Raw genomic sequence first — 16,626 nt, forward strand, 5'->3', positions numbered from 1 at the left:
CTAAGAGGTGTGACTTAGCCTACACTAAGAGGGAAGGTTGGAACTCAGGGTCAAAGATATAGGTTGCACCTAAGACAGGTTTGAGGCTGGGTTCTTCACTGTGTGGCCGTGGGAAGGCCACTTGGTGCTTTGGTGTGCTGTGGTTTCTTCATCTGTACATTAAAGTGATATGATGTAGGTGCCACCCTCAATCACAGATCATATGAAGACCATATGTCATACATAATAATGTAGTAATCTAATTATCATTTAGGTTATCGTGCACACACTGCCCAATCATGATGGTTTACTGGATTATACTCTTAAAATTGAAAAGCCGGCTAGGTGTGGTGGTGCACACCTGTAGCCCAAGCACTTGGAAGACAGAGGTAGCAGATCCTGGACACCCATGGGGCTATATAAAGAGACATTCTCAAGAACAAAAAGACAGAAAAGCCTTTGGAGGTAACAGGCATTTCGCTATGGCTTGATTTCCTAAGTCTCTAATGTAACATTGTTCATTCTGATTAAATGAGTGAACAAGGACATATATACAAAGCTGGCTAGGAGCAAGGCTGATTTCAAAAGGTCCCTGTTCCCCGGGCCGTGTTTCCAACTTGAGTACGAAGCCTCTCACTCTTTAAGGTCCTGTGTTCTATGGTGAAGTGAGAGAATGCGGCGGACCACGGCTGGCGGGAGGCAGCTGGTGAGTAATGCTACTTTCCAGGGAGCTGGTAAGGGACCCAGCCTTCTCCAACCCCGTTCCTGTCATACTGGGAACCTGTTCCAGAACAGGAGAGGTTGTAGGATCAGAACAGAATCTCTATGGCTGGCTTGAGTCTCAGCTACAGTATAATCTTGCTGGAGCTTTGAAAATGGCCATGTTCTGAGTTCGCTGGCCTGGGCTGTTCTAAGAAGTCTCCATGTTAGGAACCGGAGCGGCCATCGTTCTCCATACATCTTGCTGCTTCTGTTGCCTGGCCCCCGCTGCTTCTCACATAGTTCTCAGGAGGAAAACTGCGAGGCAGAAAGGGGAGGGGGGAGGCACAGCCACAGCCTGACATGAGGTGAGACCCTCCACCCCTTTGTTGGAACTTGCCTAGCTGTGCTGTGGAGGAGCAGCTCATTCTGAAGACGAAGGGGATGCCTGGCAATTGGCATTTTTCTCTCCCCTAACCAGCCTTGCCCATCATCTTTTTCTTCTCTCTCTCTCTCTCTCTCTCTCTCTCTCTCTCTCTCTCTCTCTCTCTTTCTTGGCAGAATCTCACTTTGTAGCCCAGGCTGACCCAGAACTCATGGTGTAGCCCCTTGTTAGCCTCAAACTTGCAGTAACCCTCCTGCCTCAGGCCCCCAAATGTTAAGATTAAGGGAGCGAATCATTAAGCGTGGTTGGAATTGGCATGTCTAACTAGCCCCATAAAATCAGTGAAGTTGGAAAGTATCTGGACCTTTTCCTGGGTCTAGACGACAGAAAGGAAACTTCAGTCAATCTATCAACCTCAAAAACAGCATTGCATCGAAAGCGCCATGCCTAAGTGCCTGGTGCTGTAAATTCAATCTTATTCCTCTGATGAGAGGTGCGGGTTTGGGGCCTTGGGAGGCAGCAGTCAGAGCCTGCCTGGCTGTGCACCATACCCCAGACCTGTTCCTCGCGTCCCGCCGGTTCCCGGCTAGCCAGCAGCTAGCAGCCCAGTCATCCTTTCCAGCCTCAGTCTGGAAAGCTGGACCCCGCCGCCGCGTGTGCTCTTGGCTGCCGGCGCCCGGGCCCCACGGCCACATCATCCTGAGGCTGGGAAGTGTGAGTTCCCGCGCCGTCGTCGCCACGGAACCCAGTCTACGCGGACGGCCCGCACTCAGTGTCCCGGGGGCATCCTGCATCCAGCCGCCCCCGGGAGTGGGCGGGACCCGGGCGGGCGGGGACCCCGGAGCGGTCTCTAGGACCCGCGGGACGCCGCAAGCGGGCGGGGTGCGGGGGAGACGCTAATTTGTTCCGTGGTAATGAGAACGGCGACTGCTGGCCGCGGATCCATTGCACAGGCCCGCCCTCAGATCGCTGGTCCCCGGCGCCAACTCGGACAGGCTGCTCATTTATTGCAACGGTCAAGGGCGGCTCGTGCCAGAGTAGCGCGCGCGCGCACGCACACACACGGGGAGGGGAGAAAGTTTTTTTTTGAAAAATGAAAGGCTAGACTCTCAGCTCTGCGGCCGGGGCGCTGCGCGAGGGGGTCGCGGCAGACTCAGGGCAGTAGGACGTCCCGCGGCTCTGCGCCCGCGTGGGATGCTGCAGCGCTGGCTGCTGGGCCCCCGAAGCAGCTGCACGCCAGGCCGGCGACAATGGCAGAGCGCCCGCCGCGGCGCGCGCCCCCTGCCCGCGCCCTCCTGCTGGCCCTGGCCGGGGCCCTGCTGGCGCCCCATGCGGCCCGAGGTAAGTCACCCGTGCAGGCGGCTGCCCGCGCGTCCCTTCCCCGCCACCTCGAGCCAATCTGGGGGTCTCTGCGTGCCACAGCCGCGGGGAGAGGAGACGCACCGGGGCGCATCTGCGGAACCCCCGGGCTCGCGCTCCCAGCGTCTCGACACCCGTCCCCTGCCAGGTGCCCACTCTGGGGGTTGGGGATGTGTGTGTGTGTGGAGAAGACACTTGGCTCGGGGCCTTGAAGCAACTAATGTCTGGACGAAAAGGCACAGCTTCCCCTCTTGGAGTGACATTTGCTCCTAAGGCTCTCTCAGTGTCTTGACAGTTACACGTGTCGCCTGAGAGGGTGTGCGTGGGGTCGTTTTACTGATCCGGTGGGTTAGCAAGTTCCTCCACCCAGCTTCGTAGTCAACCCCCCACGAGGTTTCCTTTCCACCACCGCCTTGACATAGCTGGGGTACGCACGATGGCCACGCAGATGCCCACCCCGCCCCCTCCCCCTCCACACACAGGTGTACCTGCAGCGCTCTTTACTTTTTTGTTTTAATTGACTTCCTTGCCTATGTCATCCCTTACCGATCTCCCGCTGCACTCCCTAATTGTCAGTAGTGATCAAACTTTAACCGAACACTTTTCCCATCTCACTCATGGTTGGTGATAAATAATCGCTTACATCAAGACCTCGTGTAGAGCGAGAACCCACTTCGGAATTAAACGAAAGTGCATACATTAAAGGCGTTTTCACAGACTTGTATTTTCCTGAGTTGAATCTTCTTAAAGCCTGGGCACCTGTGGATTCTGTTTGCATAATGAGAACTCACAGCAGGTGCCTTTTTAAAATTCGGGAGCTTCCCTGGCCACCATCGCTGCTGGCTCCCTTCTGCCGCTAGGGGCGCTGTTCACCAATGAATAATTCGCCTTGGCCTCCGGCTCGTATTTCTGTGATTCTATGTAACAGGCATTTAGTTTTCAGCAACTAGACCTCCACCGTCCAGGATTTCCAACACGAAACGTTTTATTTCTCAGTTGTCACCGTTAACTCTCCACCCCAGCATGTCTGTCATAATGTGACCAAATCCTAGCTCCCATAAATATCTACACAGCAATATAGACCAACCTGGCAAATTGGTGATTACATTAAAAGATTGCACACATCAAGGTAGTATCTGTGAGAAAGGCAACAACACTGAAGACTGTTTAGAGAACTCTCTGGGACCTGCGGATGAAAACGCAGTCAAAGGTGTTTTTGGAAGAGTTTTGTACAAACTGAATCCTTTGAAGGTTTTATAGCAAATGTACTTTAGAAACATGTAAACTAAGTTTCAAAGTATGCCTGAGGTGGTCCTGAACTTGGCACATGCCTCTCACACATAAACAGAAGTCCGAGCACAGCTGATATTTTTTAGAGACAAATGTTTATTAAATAAAGCTAATAGTTGGGGAATTATTGGGGGGGGGCGGTATTTATTACTTCATGGCTGCAGTTTTGGTAGACAGAGCCCTGCCTTGGGATAAAGACAGCTTCAGCAAGGCATTCAGGCCAACACACATTTAGTGGCTTAAGTATTGTGGTTTAATATTCCAAGTTCAGGGCATGTTTACACTTAGAGTCTCAGGATCAAATCTCAGTCCCTGCCCCAAATCGTGTCACTGAAGATGTTTAAAATGCAAACACACGAAGCATTTATTCATGTTGGCAGAAGAGAGGAATCATTACTTGTTGAGGGCTGAGCTTATCCTGAGTTTGACCGTAGCCTTCTTCGTTACCCCAAGCCCCAACACAGCTCAGCCCAAACATGTCCAAAACAGAGTTCTGGGTCCCAAGCCCTCCCTCCACTCCCCACAATCTTCTTCACTACAACAGTGTTATCCGCTGCCTTCTCCCAATGCCTCATGCTGACACATCACCCCTGAGTCTCCCGTCATAACGTAAGCCACCAACTGTGAGGGTGTGTTCCCATCTCCACACCTCCTTCCCCTTTAGTGCACCTTTCCATCCAGGCTGCCCTCATCACCCCATCCCTCTCTAGATGCTTACTTGCATCACAGCAGCTCTTGGGTTGTAGGCTTGATGTTCCTCTTGTTCTCACCTGGGGTGTTCTCTCCAACACTGTTGCCAATCTTAGTCCAGTCCATCCTGAGTCAGACCATGTGAGTTTCCTCTCCTTGGTGATGTCTTTCCTTGAACCTTGATGTTACTTGTGTGTTTGTGTATGTGTATGAGAGTTTATGGGGGGGGGGGGACATGTAGAGGACAGAAGACAGTCTCCAGTGTCAGTCCTCAGGTACCACACACTTTTTTTTTTTTAAGCCACTCAGGTACCACAGTGTCTCTCACTGGCTGGAATGCATCAAGTAGGGGTGACTGGTTGACCAGTAAGCCCTAGGGATCTACCCATCACTGCCTCTTAGCCATGGGATTGCAAGTGTGCACCATCAAGCCAGACTTTTGGTGAAAATTTGGGGAATTGAACTCAGGTCCTCATGGTTGCACAGCAAACAATTTCCCAATTGAGCTATCTCCCCAGCCCCATGAACTGGTTACTCTTTAGGAACATGATTCAGCAATTGCTCCAGGGCTATCCTTAACTAAGAGCCTGGGAAGTTCTCTCACATCCTTCCCATATTGCCTCACTTCTTTTTTGCGCACATAACTTTTTCTCCCTTCCTTAAAAAAAAAAAAAAATGTGATGTACATGTTTCAGAAACTTCTGAGGAAGAGTATTTGGGTGTTACACATTTTGAAAAAAGTTTTATGTGTATGGATATTTTGCTTGCATGTATGTCTGCTCTGTGTGTGTGCTTTGTGTGGTGTCTGCAGAGGCTAGAAGAGGGCACCAGATCCCCTAGAACTAGATTCTACTGATGTTTGTGAGCTGCAGTGTAGGTGCTAGGAACTGAACCTGAGTCCTCTGGAAGAGAGCAGCCAGTGCTCTTAACTTCTGAACCATCTCTCCATCAAGATAGTTCTTTGATAACTGTGAACGTATGAAGGCTGCTTTTAGTTGCAAATAACAGAAACCATGATTTCGGGTTTTTGTTTTTTTTTTAACAGAGAAAGCCACTAGGAAGTGGACAGTACAGGCGTGATTTTACAGGTGTTGCAGGCCAGGGCTACAATCAGGGACACTGCACATTCTTTGTATCTGCTGTTCTTATATGTTACTGCTGTACTTAAACTTACTGCCTTTTGGTCTCATCCTGGCTGCATTGCCTGCGTTGTTCTCATACCTGCATTCTAGGCAGCAATAGACAAAAAGAGGCAAAGGGGAAAGACTACAATACCCCCCCCTTTTTCAGGAAAATAATATTTTGATAAGCCTTTTAGCAGATTCACAGACCTCAGTGGCAGTTTATGACCCAGGACGTTGTCAGTTGCACAGAACTCTGGAAGCAAGGATATGTGTAGTTGTGCACACTGGCACTTCTAAAAAGCCAGAGTTCTACTAGAAAGCTTGTGCCTACTGTACCCTTCATAAACTTCATAAACACACACACATATAAAATTATTGCCACACTTGACATACAAACATTTTCTTCCTTCCACTGATATTTGGCTCTACTTGGCTTCTATTCCTTCCTTGTGGAAACAAACTTTATTTTTAAAAGAGAAATGAGGCTAAATAATCTAAAGAAGCTGAGCACATTTCTTCCCCATAGAAATGTATTCTCTCTCTCTCTCTCTCTCTCTCTCTCTCTCTCTCTCTCTCACACACACACACACACACACACACACACACACACACACACGTGCATACACACATACATATACATTTGTGTGTATGAATATGATACAGTATATATTATGTATATGTGTGTATGCATGTATCTATATAGACGTGCAAGGTATAGCCAACATTCCAGGCTTTTTTCTTTGTGTGTGTTCTCCATTCCATCCTCGATTGCTGGTTTGGTAGAAGTCATATGTCCTCGGTATTCAATAAGGAATTTCTTTTTTTGTCTCTATGCCCACTCCTACTTGAGAACATGAGAAGTTAATAGCATGCTCATTGTTCATAAATATATTTCTTTCCCTATCTTTTCTTTCTAACTATAATTTTTACATTTTGTGTAGCATGCTTTAGTGATTTTTTTTTTTTTTTTATTCCTGTTAGCTCTGAAGACACCATTGGTTGGTAGACACTCTTTGTTCACCTCAGGATCACTGTGAATTTTGAGATTCTTCTCTCCCCGCTTTGGAAGAATCTCTGACTTTCTCCAAACATCTGATTTTGGGTTCACTCTTGCCATTTAGTAACGGAGTTCTGAGCTGATTGGAAGTTCCATGTGCTTCCACAGATGGGTTTATCCGTGGGGAAGGAGGCTACATTTTATTGGGAGACCTCCATATAGCATTGGTTCTGGCATAAGTGTTGTTTTCCTTGGGGCTGATCAGTTTCTTGGTTTTTTGTTTTTATTTTTGTTTTTTTTTTTTTTAAATCCCCCTATCTCCTGCTGGAGGTTTTAGCCTGGCCCCAAGGCCTTGGAGTGCAGCAGGACAGGATTGAAGAGGATACCATGTTCTCATGTCACCTTTGTTTCTATTTAATGTTTCCGTCTTTAATTCAGTACTTTGTGACCTCTCCTCTCTAGGGTCTGGCTGAGGTGGGCATGGGAGTGCTCTGGAGCTCAGAAGTTCTTGTGCTGCTGTGTCTCCCGGATGCATCCTTGTGTCCTGGGACTAGGGAGGCAGGCAGCCGCCATGCCAGCTTTCAAGCCAACTTAGAGCTTCGAATTCTCATTTTCCAGGCCCATGAGAGGTGCACAGGCCCCCTTCCAGGGTTTTGCATGTCTTTCTTGCCTCTAATGGCTTTCCTATTCTCTAGGGAGGTTGTGCTTGCTCTGTCTCCCTCTCTCCCTCCTTCCCCCCCCCACCCCTTTCTTTCCCTCTGGAGTGGTGCTAATGATGTGCATTAGTGACTTTTCCATTGCTATGATAAAACACTATGACCAAAGCAACTTATAGAAAAAATAATGTATCGGACCTTATAGACCCAGAGGTTACTCTATAATGGAGAAGCAAAGGCACCAGGCATGGTGGCGTGATCTGGAAGCTGGGGCTCACATCTTAAACTGCAAAAAGGAAGCAGAGACAGCAAACTAGGAATGGTGGGAGTCTCTAAACTCTCAAATCCCACCCCCAGTAACATGCACCCACCAGCAAGGCCACACCTCCTTGGCAGACAGAACAGCTCCACCAGCTAGGGGCCAAATGCCCGAGACTATGGGGGATGTTTTTCATTCAAACCACCACAGGACAGGACCCACACAGCACACTCTTATGCCCAAGCTTGGCCCAGAGCTGCACGTCTTCTTACTCTTGCTATTCTTCACGTCTTATGGTTATTGCTGCTGTTAGGATAAGCGCTGTTTTACTGTAGTTTCAAGGGGGAACACAGAAGCACCCGCGCCTCTGCCATGCCCAGCTAGAAGGCAGCCATGCCTTTATTAGCACAGTTGACATTCTCTTCCCCACACCGTCATTTGGCTCCTTCTCTTCCTTCCTTGTGGAAACAAACATTAAATCCATTTTAAAATGTTTTAAAACTTTCTTTTCAAAAATCTACGAAAATTCAAAGTCAACATATACCTAATTAGACAAATGTTGCAGCTGTGGAAATTGCACACAAAAATATCTTCAAGGACGGAAGCGCCCGTCATTTAAAGAAGCTAAGTAGATTTCTTCCTAGCCTAGATGGTGCTGTGAGGAGCTCATGACAGTTGCAAAAAAAAATTTTTTTTGTATCGGAGTATGTTCTAGGAGCTTTTTAAAGCTCTGTTGTTCCCACTATGTCTCTGATTTCCAAAGATAGGTTTGATAAGTGTTTTTGAATATGTGTTTGGAGGCACACGGGTAGCCCAACAATCCTCAGCCCTGCACCCCACATAACCCCACAACCCTCAGCCTGCACCCCACATAACCCCACAACCCTCAGCCTGTACCCCACATGACCCCACAACCCTCAGCCTGTACCCCACATGGCCCCACAACCCTCAGCCTGTATCCCACATGGCCCCACAACCCTCAGCCTGTACCCCACATGGCCCCACAACCCTCAGCCTGTACCCCACATGACCCCACAACCCTCAGCCTGTACCCCACATGGCCCCACAACCCTCAGCCTGTACCCCACATGGCCCCACAATCCTCAGCCTGCACCCCACACACCCCACAACCCTCAGCCTGCACCCCACACACCCCACAACCCTCAGCCTGTACCCCACATGGCCCCACAACCCTCAGCCTGTACCCCACATGGCCCCACAACCCTCAGCCTGTACCCCACATGGCCCCACAACCCTCAGCCTGCACCCCACACACCCAAAAACCCTCAGCCTATACCCCATATGTCCCCACAACTCTCAGCCTGTACCTCACATGGCCCCACAACCCTCAGCCTGTACCCCACATGGCCCCACAACCCTCAGCCTGTACCCCACATGACCCCACAACCCTCAGCCTGTACCCCACATGGCCCCACAACCCTCAGCCTGTACCCCACATGGCCCCACAATCCTCAGCCTGTACCCCACACACCCCACAACCCTCAGCCTGCACCCCACACACCCCACAACCCTCAGCCTGTACCCCACATGGCCCCACAACCCTCAGCCTGTACCCCACATGGCCCCACAACCCTCAGCCTGTACCCCACATGGCCCCACAACCCTCAGCCTGCACCCCACACATCCCACAACCCTCAGCCTGCACCCCACACACCCCACAACCCTCAGCCTGTACCCCACATGGCCCTACAACCCTCAGCCTGCACCCCACACACCCAAAAACCCTCAGCCTATACCCCATATGTCCCCACAACTCTCAGCCTGTACCTCACATGGCCCCACAACCCTCAGCCTGCACCCCACATGGCCCCACAACCCTCAGTCTGCACCCCACACAGCAGGGTTAAACAATTCTGGATGTCAGGACTGAGAAGTGAGGTGGACATAGACTAGATAGAAGGTTTTGTATTCCACGTAGCTGTTTCGTTCTATATGTGCAGTTAGTATTTTACTAAACCCAGAATTTTTATACTAGCATGTAGATATCAGAAAAAACACTGAGGGCACTGGAGCTAGGCACCATGCCAAGATCTCAGGCAGCACCAGGGAGAGAATCCTGCAGCTTGTCCTGTTCCTGCCCTCTTCCCACAACAGAGGACACTGGGGCCTGGAGGTGACAGATGCAAGGCCATTTCCATGCTATCTTACAAGGAAAAGTAGGCCATACCCCAGCCATGGTAAACATCCTATAATCTGTGTACTCTATCTTTGGCATAATACAATGCTCATAGCAGTGAGATTGGAAATCCATCTGATTTTCAACAGAATTGGTAATGCAGGTCAGAGACTCTGCTTTCCAATTCAAATGTGTACTCGAGTCTTGTGCTTTGGACAGACCACTGTTTCAACCTTCCTACTTCCTGCAAGTCATTTTTCATCCTGTTTCCTTGGACTTTATTTAGTGCCCAATATACCTTGCCTTCAACTGACAGATGAGGAGGAGAAGCTGAATAATTCAGCCTCATATTGATATATTTTTTTTTATCCTTTAAGCTTTTATGTCATCCCAAGGCTATACATTAAGAGCCCAGCTTCCTGGCAACTGTTTTAAAAATTGGGTAGCCTCCTTGGGTACCTGGACCTTCTGTCTGCTTCCTGCAGATGCTTTGGCCTTCATAGCCCCTTAGATGACCCCCTACAGATGCTGGTGTCCCTGTGAATGCCTCCCTGAGCAGAGCAGGCTAAGCACCATTCAGCATTCAAACCCAAAACTGTCTTATGTCATCTGACATTCAAGCCAGGAGAGGATGTAAGCATTCTGTGTGTATGTGTCTATCTGTCTGTCTATGTTCACTTGAACTTGAATGTGATCTGAGAACCTGATTTTACTTGTTTGGTTTGTTTTGAATCCTTAATATCCAGGTAATATTACTGGAGCTTGCATTAGGATTTTGAATTGTCTCATGACATATTCTTTTATAAATAAATACCTTAGTACTTCAATCTGTGTTGTTTGTGTGGGAGTATGTAGGGCACATACATATGAATGCAAATGCCTTCGGAGGCCAGAAGAGGGTGTCAGATCCCATGGAGCTGTAGTTACAGGTGATGTGAGCTGCGCAATGTGGGTGCTGGGAACCAACCTCAGGCCCTCTGCTTTTTAACCACTGAGCCATCTCTCCAGCTGGTCTGTGGCTTAAAGGGCTGCTGTTCTCTGGTTAATGGAGCAGGCATACTCCTAAAATGAGATAGACCAAGTGTGCTAGTTACTTTCCTTGACATTGTGACAAAATGATTGACAGAAGTGACTTGAAGGGGGAAGGACCTATTCAACTCATGGCTCAAAGAGCATCATGCAGGAAGGCATGGTGGAAGGAACTTGGGGTATAGAAAATCAGATCTTGCCGGGCGGTGGTGGCGCACGCCTTTAATCCCAGCACTCGGGAGGCAGAGCCAGGCGGATCTCTGTGAGTTCGAGGCCAGCCTGGGCTACCAAGTGAGTTCCAGGACAGGTGCAAAGCTACACAGAGAAACCCTGTCTCGAAAAACCAAAAAAAAAAAAAAAAAAAAAAAAAATCATATCTTAAGCCAGGCAGTGGTGGTGCATGCTTTTAATCCAAGCACTCACAAGGAAAGCAAATCTCTGCGTTTGAGGCTAGCCTGGTCTACAGAGTAAATTACAGGATAGCCAGGGCTATGTAGAGAAACCCTGTCTCTAAAAACCATATATATAAATATATATCTTTTATTATTATGTTATATATTATATATAACCATACAAACCATATGTATATGAAAGTCAGTTCTTAGTGAATCAGGAACAAAGAGCTAGGATGACCTTTAGACCCTTGGGGCCTGTCCCTCCAGTACTGTATCTGACAGTTAGGACCCATATCAAAGGCTCTGCACCTCTCCAGACTGCTAGAGTCTAAATGTTCAAATACATGAACTCTGCCCCTGCTTATGGGGACAGACAGGAGTGCTTCACATTCAAACCATAGCACCAAGTAAACATTTCAAGCTAAAATTTTTTTTTAGTTAACTTCAACATAATTTAGTATAGTAAGAAAAAGATGATTGAGAAAGAAAGTTGAGCAAAAGACCAGAGTAAGTAACACATCCATATTCTTACTCACTAGATTTTATTATACATGATTTAGAACGTCTAAACTTTAAAGGTCTAAAATGTTAAAAGATATGTGTGTAGCCACACACCCTTTTCCCACCCAGCCAACCTTCTTCCTTTCTGAGTAGCTGGTGGATCTTAAATATACATTTCTCCAATCAGTCCCTGATGTTGCTTTTGCATTTAAATGTTAGACTAATGGTTCCTTACTGCAGATGACATTTGCAGCCTTCAGGGTTTTGTTTTGCGTCATTTTTGAAGCATCAACATGTTTTTAAGCTTTATTCATGCTGGCATTTGTACTTGACTCACTCTTTTTAATTGAACGGGTAGGCTCTGTAAATTCTGCTCTCCTCTGTTGACAAATACCTGCTTCCCCCAGCTTTTTCCATCACAGTGGTGGATCCTCAGCCTGTCTCTTTCTGTGTAAGCCTGAGCTCTGGGGGACCTATTATGAGGGAATTGCTGAGTTGTACAGTACGTTCATTTTCCACTTTAATATACTTTGTTAAATTGCTTTTCAAATTGGCTCCACAAAGGGAAAAAATTCCTACTTGGAGAGTTTTGATTACACAAAATTAGGCATATTTGCTATTTTCTAGCTTTTACATTTTGACAGGCTAGATGTGATATATTTTCATCTTTGAACTGACATTTTCATGACTATAAGATATTCTCAGACTAGTTTTGTTTATACATTTTCTCTGACTAGCTTATTGTTATTTATTTTTTTTCCAGTCTTCCATACTGTTTATCTTTCTTCATTCATACAACATAGCAAGTAAGGTTACAGAGATTTTGAGAAACGGCCTGAAAACAAAAATAAAGCAAAAATTATGCACAATTTTTATACCCCCTAAAACAATCACTGTTCCAATATTTTATGTGTTTTTTTATTGCAGAACAGGAGAATTGGAGTCATGGTGTAGATATTATTTTGTAGCTTGCTTCATTTCTTCCTTCCTTTTTCTTTTTTGGAGTGGGGGGCGACTAATAAGTTATCACTGAGGTTACGAATAAAAGTATAGGGTTGCTTACAAGAGCAGCCACATCATGAAAAGCCCACCCACCCCAACAGTGGAGAGCTGTAGCCCCAGACCTGCAGGATTACAGTCTCCTAATCTCTTCTCAGAGCTAAGTTTCCTTCCCAGGGCTCAGCTCTCTGGACCACAGGCACCTCTCCGAGTTGTCTACTCCTGCTACAAAGCTGAGGAGGGGCCCCGGAGAGTCTTCAAAGTTTCTGCTTTCTCAGACTTGTGACCTCTTGTTTACATCTTGAGTCTCAGAAGCCCAGTCCCTCCTGAAGGATGTTGCTAGGCAATGCTCAGCCCCTTCTCCAGCACTTAGCATCCTTGCTTTCTCTTTTAAAAATAGTATTGTTATTAATTCTTTGAGAATTTCATATATGTTTTGATCATATTTGTCTCCCTCTCCCATTTCCCCCAGATCCTCCCCAACCTATCCAACTTTGAGCACCCCTCTTCCTTCCTCCTTCCTCCTCCCTCCTTTCTCTTCCTCCTCTTCAACTCAGGAAGTCCAATTTGTATTGCCTAACTACTCTTAAATGTAGGGCATGCCCTGGTCAACCTACCAGGAATCTTGACATTTTTTCTGATGCCCCTTCCACAGTGTTCCCTGAGACTTGGAGGGGGTGAAATAGATGTCTATGGCTAAGAACTGGGCCGCCATGCCATAACAACAGTCACTTGGTCTCAAGAGCTTTACCAGTGTTTCTGAGTATGCTATCCATTGCAAAAAGAAGTTTCTTTTTATGGCTGGTTGAGGCTGACAGTGACACTAGTCTATCTGTGAAGGGAGTGGGGAAAACCATCCATTTATCTGTGGTGTGTGTGTGCAGGCACATGTGTGTGTGTGTGTGTGTGTGTGTGTGTGTGTGTGTGTGTGTGTACGAGTCTTCCCTGCATATATGTCTGTGCACCATTTTCATGCCTGGAAACCAGAAGAGAGCATCAGATGCCCTGGGGCTGGAGCTATAGATGGTTGTGAGCCACCCTGCCGGTGCTGGGGATCTAATCAGGTCCTCTGGAAGAGCAACCGTTATTCTTAACCTCTGAGCCAGCTCTCCAGCTCCCATTTATCTATGTTTTAAACATGACTTTAAAAATTACTCTGTGTGTGTGTGTGTGTGTGTGTGTGATATGTGTTGAAGGCTCATGTGTGATATGGCACACATATGGATGTCAAAGGGCAACTTTCTGCGGTAAATTCTTTTTTCCATGGTGGGGTCAGAGGATCAAACTCAGGTTGTCAGGCTTACAGGGCAGTGCCTTTACCTACTGAGCCCTCTTGCTGGCCCTCTTGGTGGTTTCGTTTTGTTTTGTTTTAAGTTTGGTTTATGAATGTTTCCTTCTTTTCTGAACTCCAAAAGAAATTTGATAATTTCTCCTAAAGGTTAGCTTTGGCTATTGACTTATAACTGAAATGTATTTTCTGTTTATTAGAGGATATCAGCGTCTATTTTTGTGCACATCTAAATAACCAATGATCATAGTAACCGTTACTGAATCTGCTTCCCATTCTGGTCAACACAGGTCTGAGAGCTTCCTTCCATGATCTCCAGGGAGGTCGTAAGTGCTCAGGTTGGCAGTATGTCTTGTTGCAGTGACAAAATTCCTGAAAGAAGAACTTGAGACGGAGAGGTTCAGAAGTACAAAGACCCCATGCTGAAGTCAGCCAGCTAGAGAAGGAGAGGTTCCAAAGTACAGAGATCCCATGCTGAAGTCAGCCAGCTAGGCTCATCCTGAAGATCCTGCATCACAGGAAACCTCTCCGGGCTGGGAGGACCGAGATGGCTGGAACCCCAAAACTCAAATTGTTTTCTATATTCTTTTTTGTTTGTTTGTTTTTTGAGACAGGGTTTCTCCATATAGCTTTGGTGCCTGTCCTAGATCTTGCTCTATAGACCAGGCTGGCCTTGAACTCATAGAGATCCGCCTGGCTCTGCCTCCAGAGTGCTAGGATTAAAGACATGTGCCACCATCGCCCAGCTGTTTTCTATATTCCTGAGAATTTCATGCATGTATACAATAAAATACCATCATACACCTCCCATTTTCTCCTCCAACTCCCCTTCAATATCTCTCTCTTTCAACTTGATATCTCTTTTCTCTCTTGATAACCCACTGAGTCCAACTGGTGATGCCCAACTGTACGTGGGTGTGGGACCATCCATTGGAGCGTGGGAATCCTACCAGTGGCCACATCCTGGAAAAAGAGTGACCCTCCACCCCCCAGAAGCTGTGAACTCCCAGTAGCTCCTCAGCTGGAGGTAGGGCCTGGGGGTCTTCTACCCCATCTGCTCTGGGACTTTGCCTAGCTTGGCCTTGTGCAGGTAATCACAGCTGCTGTGAGCCAGTGAGTGCAATAGCTGTGTCTGGTCCAGAGGACAGCACTTCACAGCCCTCCTCCACATCCTCCAGCTCTTAACTTCTTTTCTGCTTCCCCTTCCATTCAGACACATTTTATAATCTCTTTCTTCCTTGGTCATCTACTCTATAGTGTCTACTTCTTCATTCGCCCAGAGAATGCCAGGAGATAATGTAAAAGACCCTGTCCATACTCAGCTCTTAGAAGACTTAATCTCTCCCATTCTTCCTTTCATTTCAAAATGTCTTGATTGTTTATGAAGTCCCATTCCTTTGTACGAATATTAGAATCTTCCTGGAGGGTTTGCATAATGTCCCATGCAGAGATCTCAGCTAATTTGGCAGAGAACGAGCATTCTCATGACCTCAAGGCTGCTGCCATAGACATAGGCATTTCTAGTTACTCATTCTGGATAATGATATTCAGGATGGTTTGGATGACTTTCTCCCCAGAGTCCTTGCATAGCTCTGCAGGAGTTCTATCTAGATACTCTGAGCACTTTTAGTTGTTACTTTAGATCTTTAACTTTTGTTTGGGTTGTTTTAAAGATCTATTTTTAGTTTTGTTGTTTATGTATCTGTGAAAGTGTCTGCCCCTTGAGTGCAGGGTACCCACAGAGGGCAGACCATTGCATCCACGGAGCAGGAGTTGTGATCTGCTGCATCTTCAGGACCAGCAGCCACCGCTCTTCCATGCTGAGCCATCTCTCTAGCCTCTAGGTCTTTAGTATGGAAAACAATAACTACATAGAAGTATGTCTATTACTGTTTCTACAGGTACTAGCTCTGACTATTCTTGTTTTACATATGGATATATATTTTTTCGGTTCTAAATGATGCTTCTTTTAACTTATTGGTGGGTATTGATTTTGAACTCAGTGATCTTGCATGCTGTTTATTAACACTAGTACAACAGGTATTCAGTAGAAATCCTGTGAGAACTATCAGTTTTTCATGATCTACTCCTCCCCAGCACCACCACTGCAGTCTAAATAGAAGCAGGCAACACACTTGCACCATTCTCCGCCCCACTTCCTATTTTAATGAGAACAGCTCTAGCTTTCGCCCTTTTATGTGCCTTTTTCCTTCTCTCCCACCCCCACCGTACAGCCAAAGGACTGTCTACGCCTTCCAGACCTGTGAGTTTAGAGGCTCTAAGCTCCATTCTGTTCGCACATTTCCAGACCCGTGAGTTTAGAGGCTCTAAGCTCCATTCTGTTTGCACACTTCCAGACCCGTGAGTTTAGAGGCTCTAAACTCCTTTCTGCTCACACACTTTGACTAGTACTGCCTGGGTTTTCACGTTTGCACTTCACTAACAGAGTCTGGAGAGAACCTTTGCCCCTTCTTGGCCACACAGGCTAAGCGTGGGTTGATGCTTCCCACTGCACTTCTGAGTTTTCATGATCACTGTTGTTTGGTGATTCAGTTCTGCTCTTTTGAAATGTATATTGATTGTTGCGATTGGTCCTCATTGTTAACACAGGATTTGGAATCTTCCAGGACAGAGATTTTCAACCCGTGAGTTGCCACCAGGGGTCACATATCAGATATTTACATTATGGTTCATAACAAGAGCAAAATTACAGTTATGAAGTAGGAATGAAAATAATTTTATGGTTGGGGGTCACCACAACATGAGGGACTGTATTAAAGGGTCGCAGCACTAGGAAGGCTGAGAACCACTGTTCTAGGAAAACCACCTATGAGTGAGG

General features: G+C 46.9%; 1 protein-coding gene across 1 annotated transcript in view; it reads left to right on the plus strand.

The window, feature by feature from the left end:
* Positions 1-2,313: 2,313 nt before the first annotated feature.
* Adam12 (ADAM metallopeptidase domain 12) overlaps positions 2,314-16,626 on the plus strand; it is a 320,201-nt gene continuing 305,888 nt past the window's right edge. The window contains exon 1 of the mRNA XM_059265103.1: positions 2,314-2,404. Coding sequence (XP_059121086.1) covers positions 2,314-2,404 — 91 coding nt within the window. The remainder of the gene's footprint in view (positions 2,405-16,626) is intronic.

This window comes from Peromyscus eremicus, chromosome 1, assembly GCF_949786415.1.
Source record: "Peromyscus eremicus chromosome 1, PerEre_H2_v1, whole genome shotgun sequence".
NCBI classification, from domain to species: Eukaryota; Metazoa; Chordata; class Mammalia; order Rodentia; family Cricetidae; genus Peromyscus; species Peromyscus eremicus.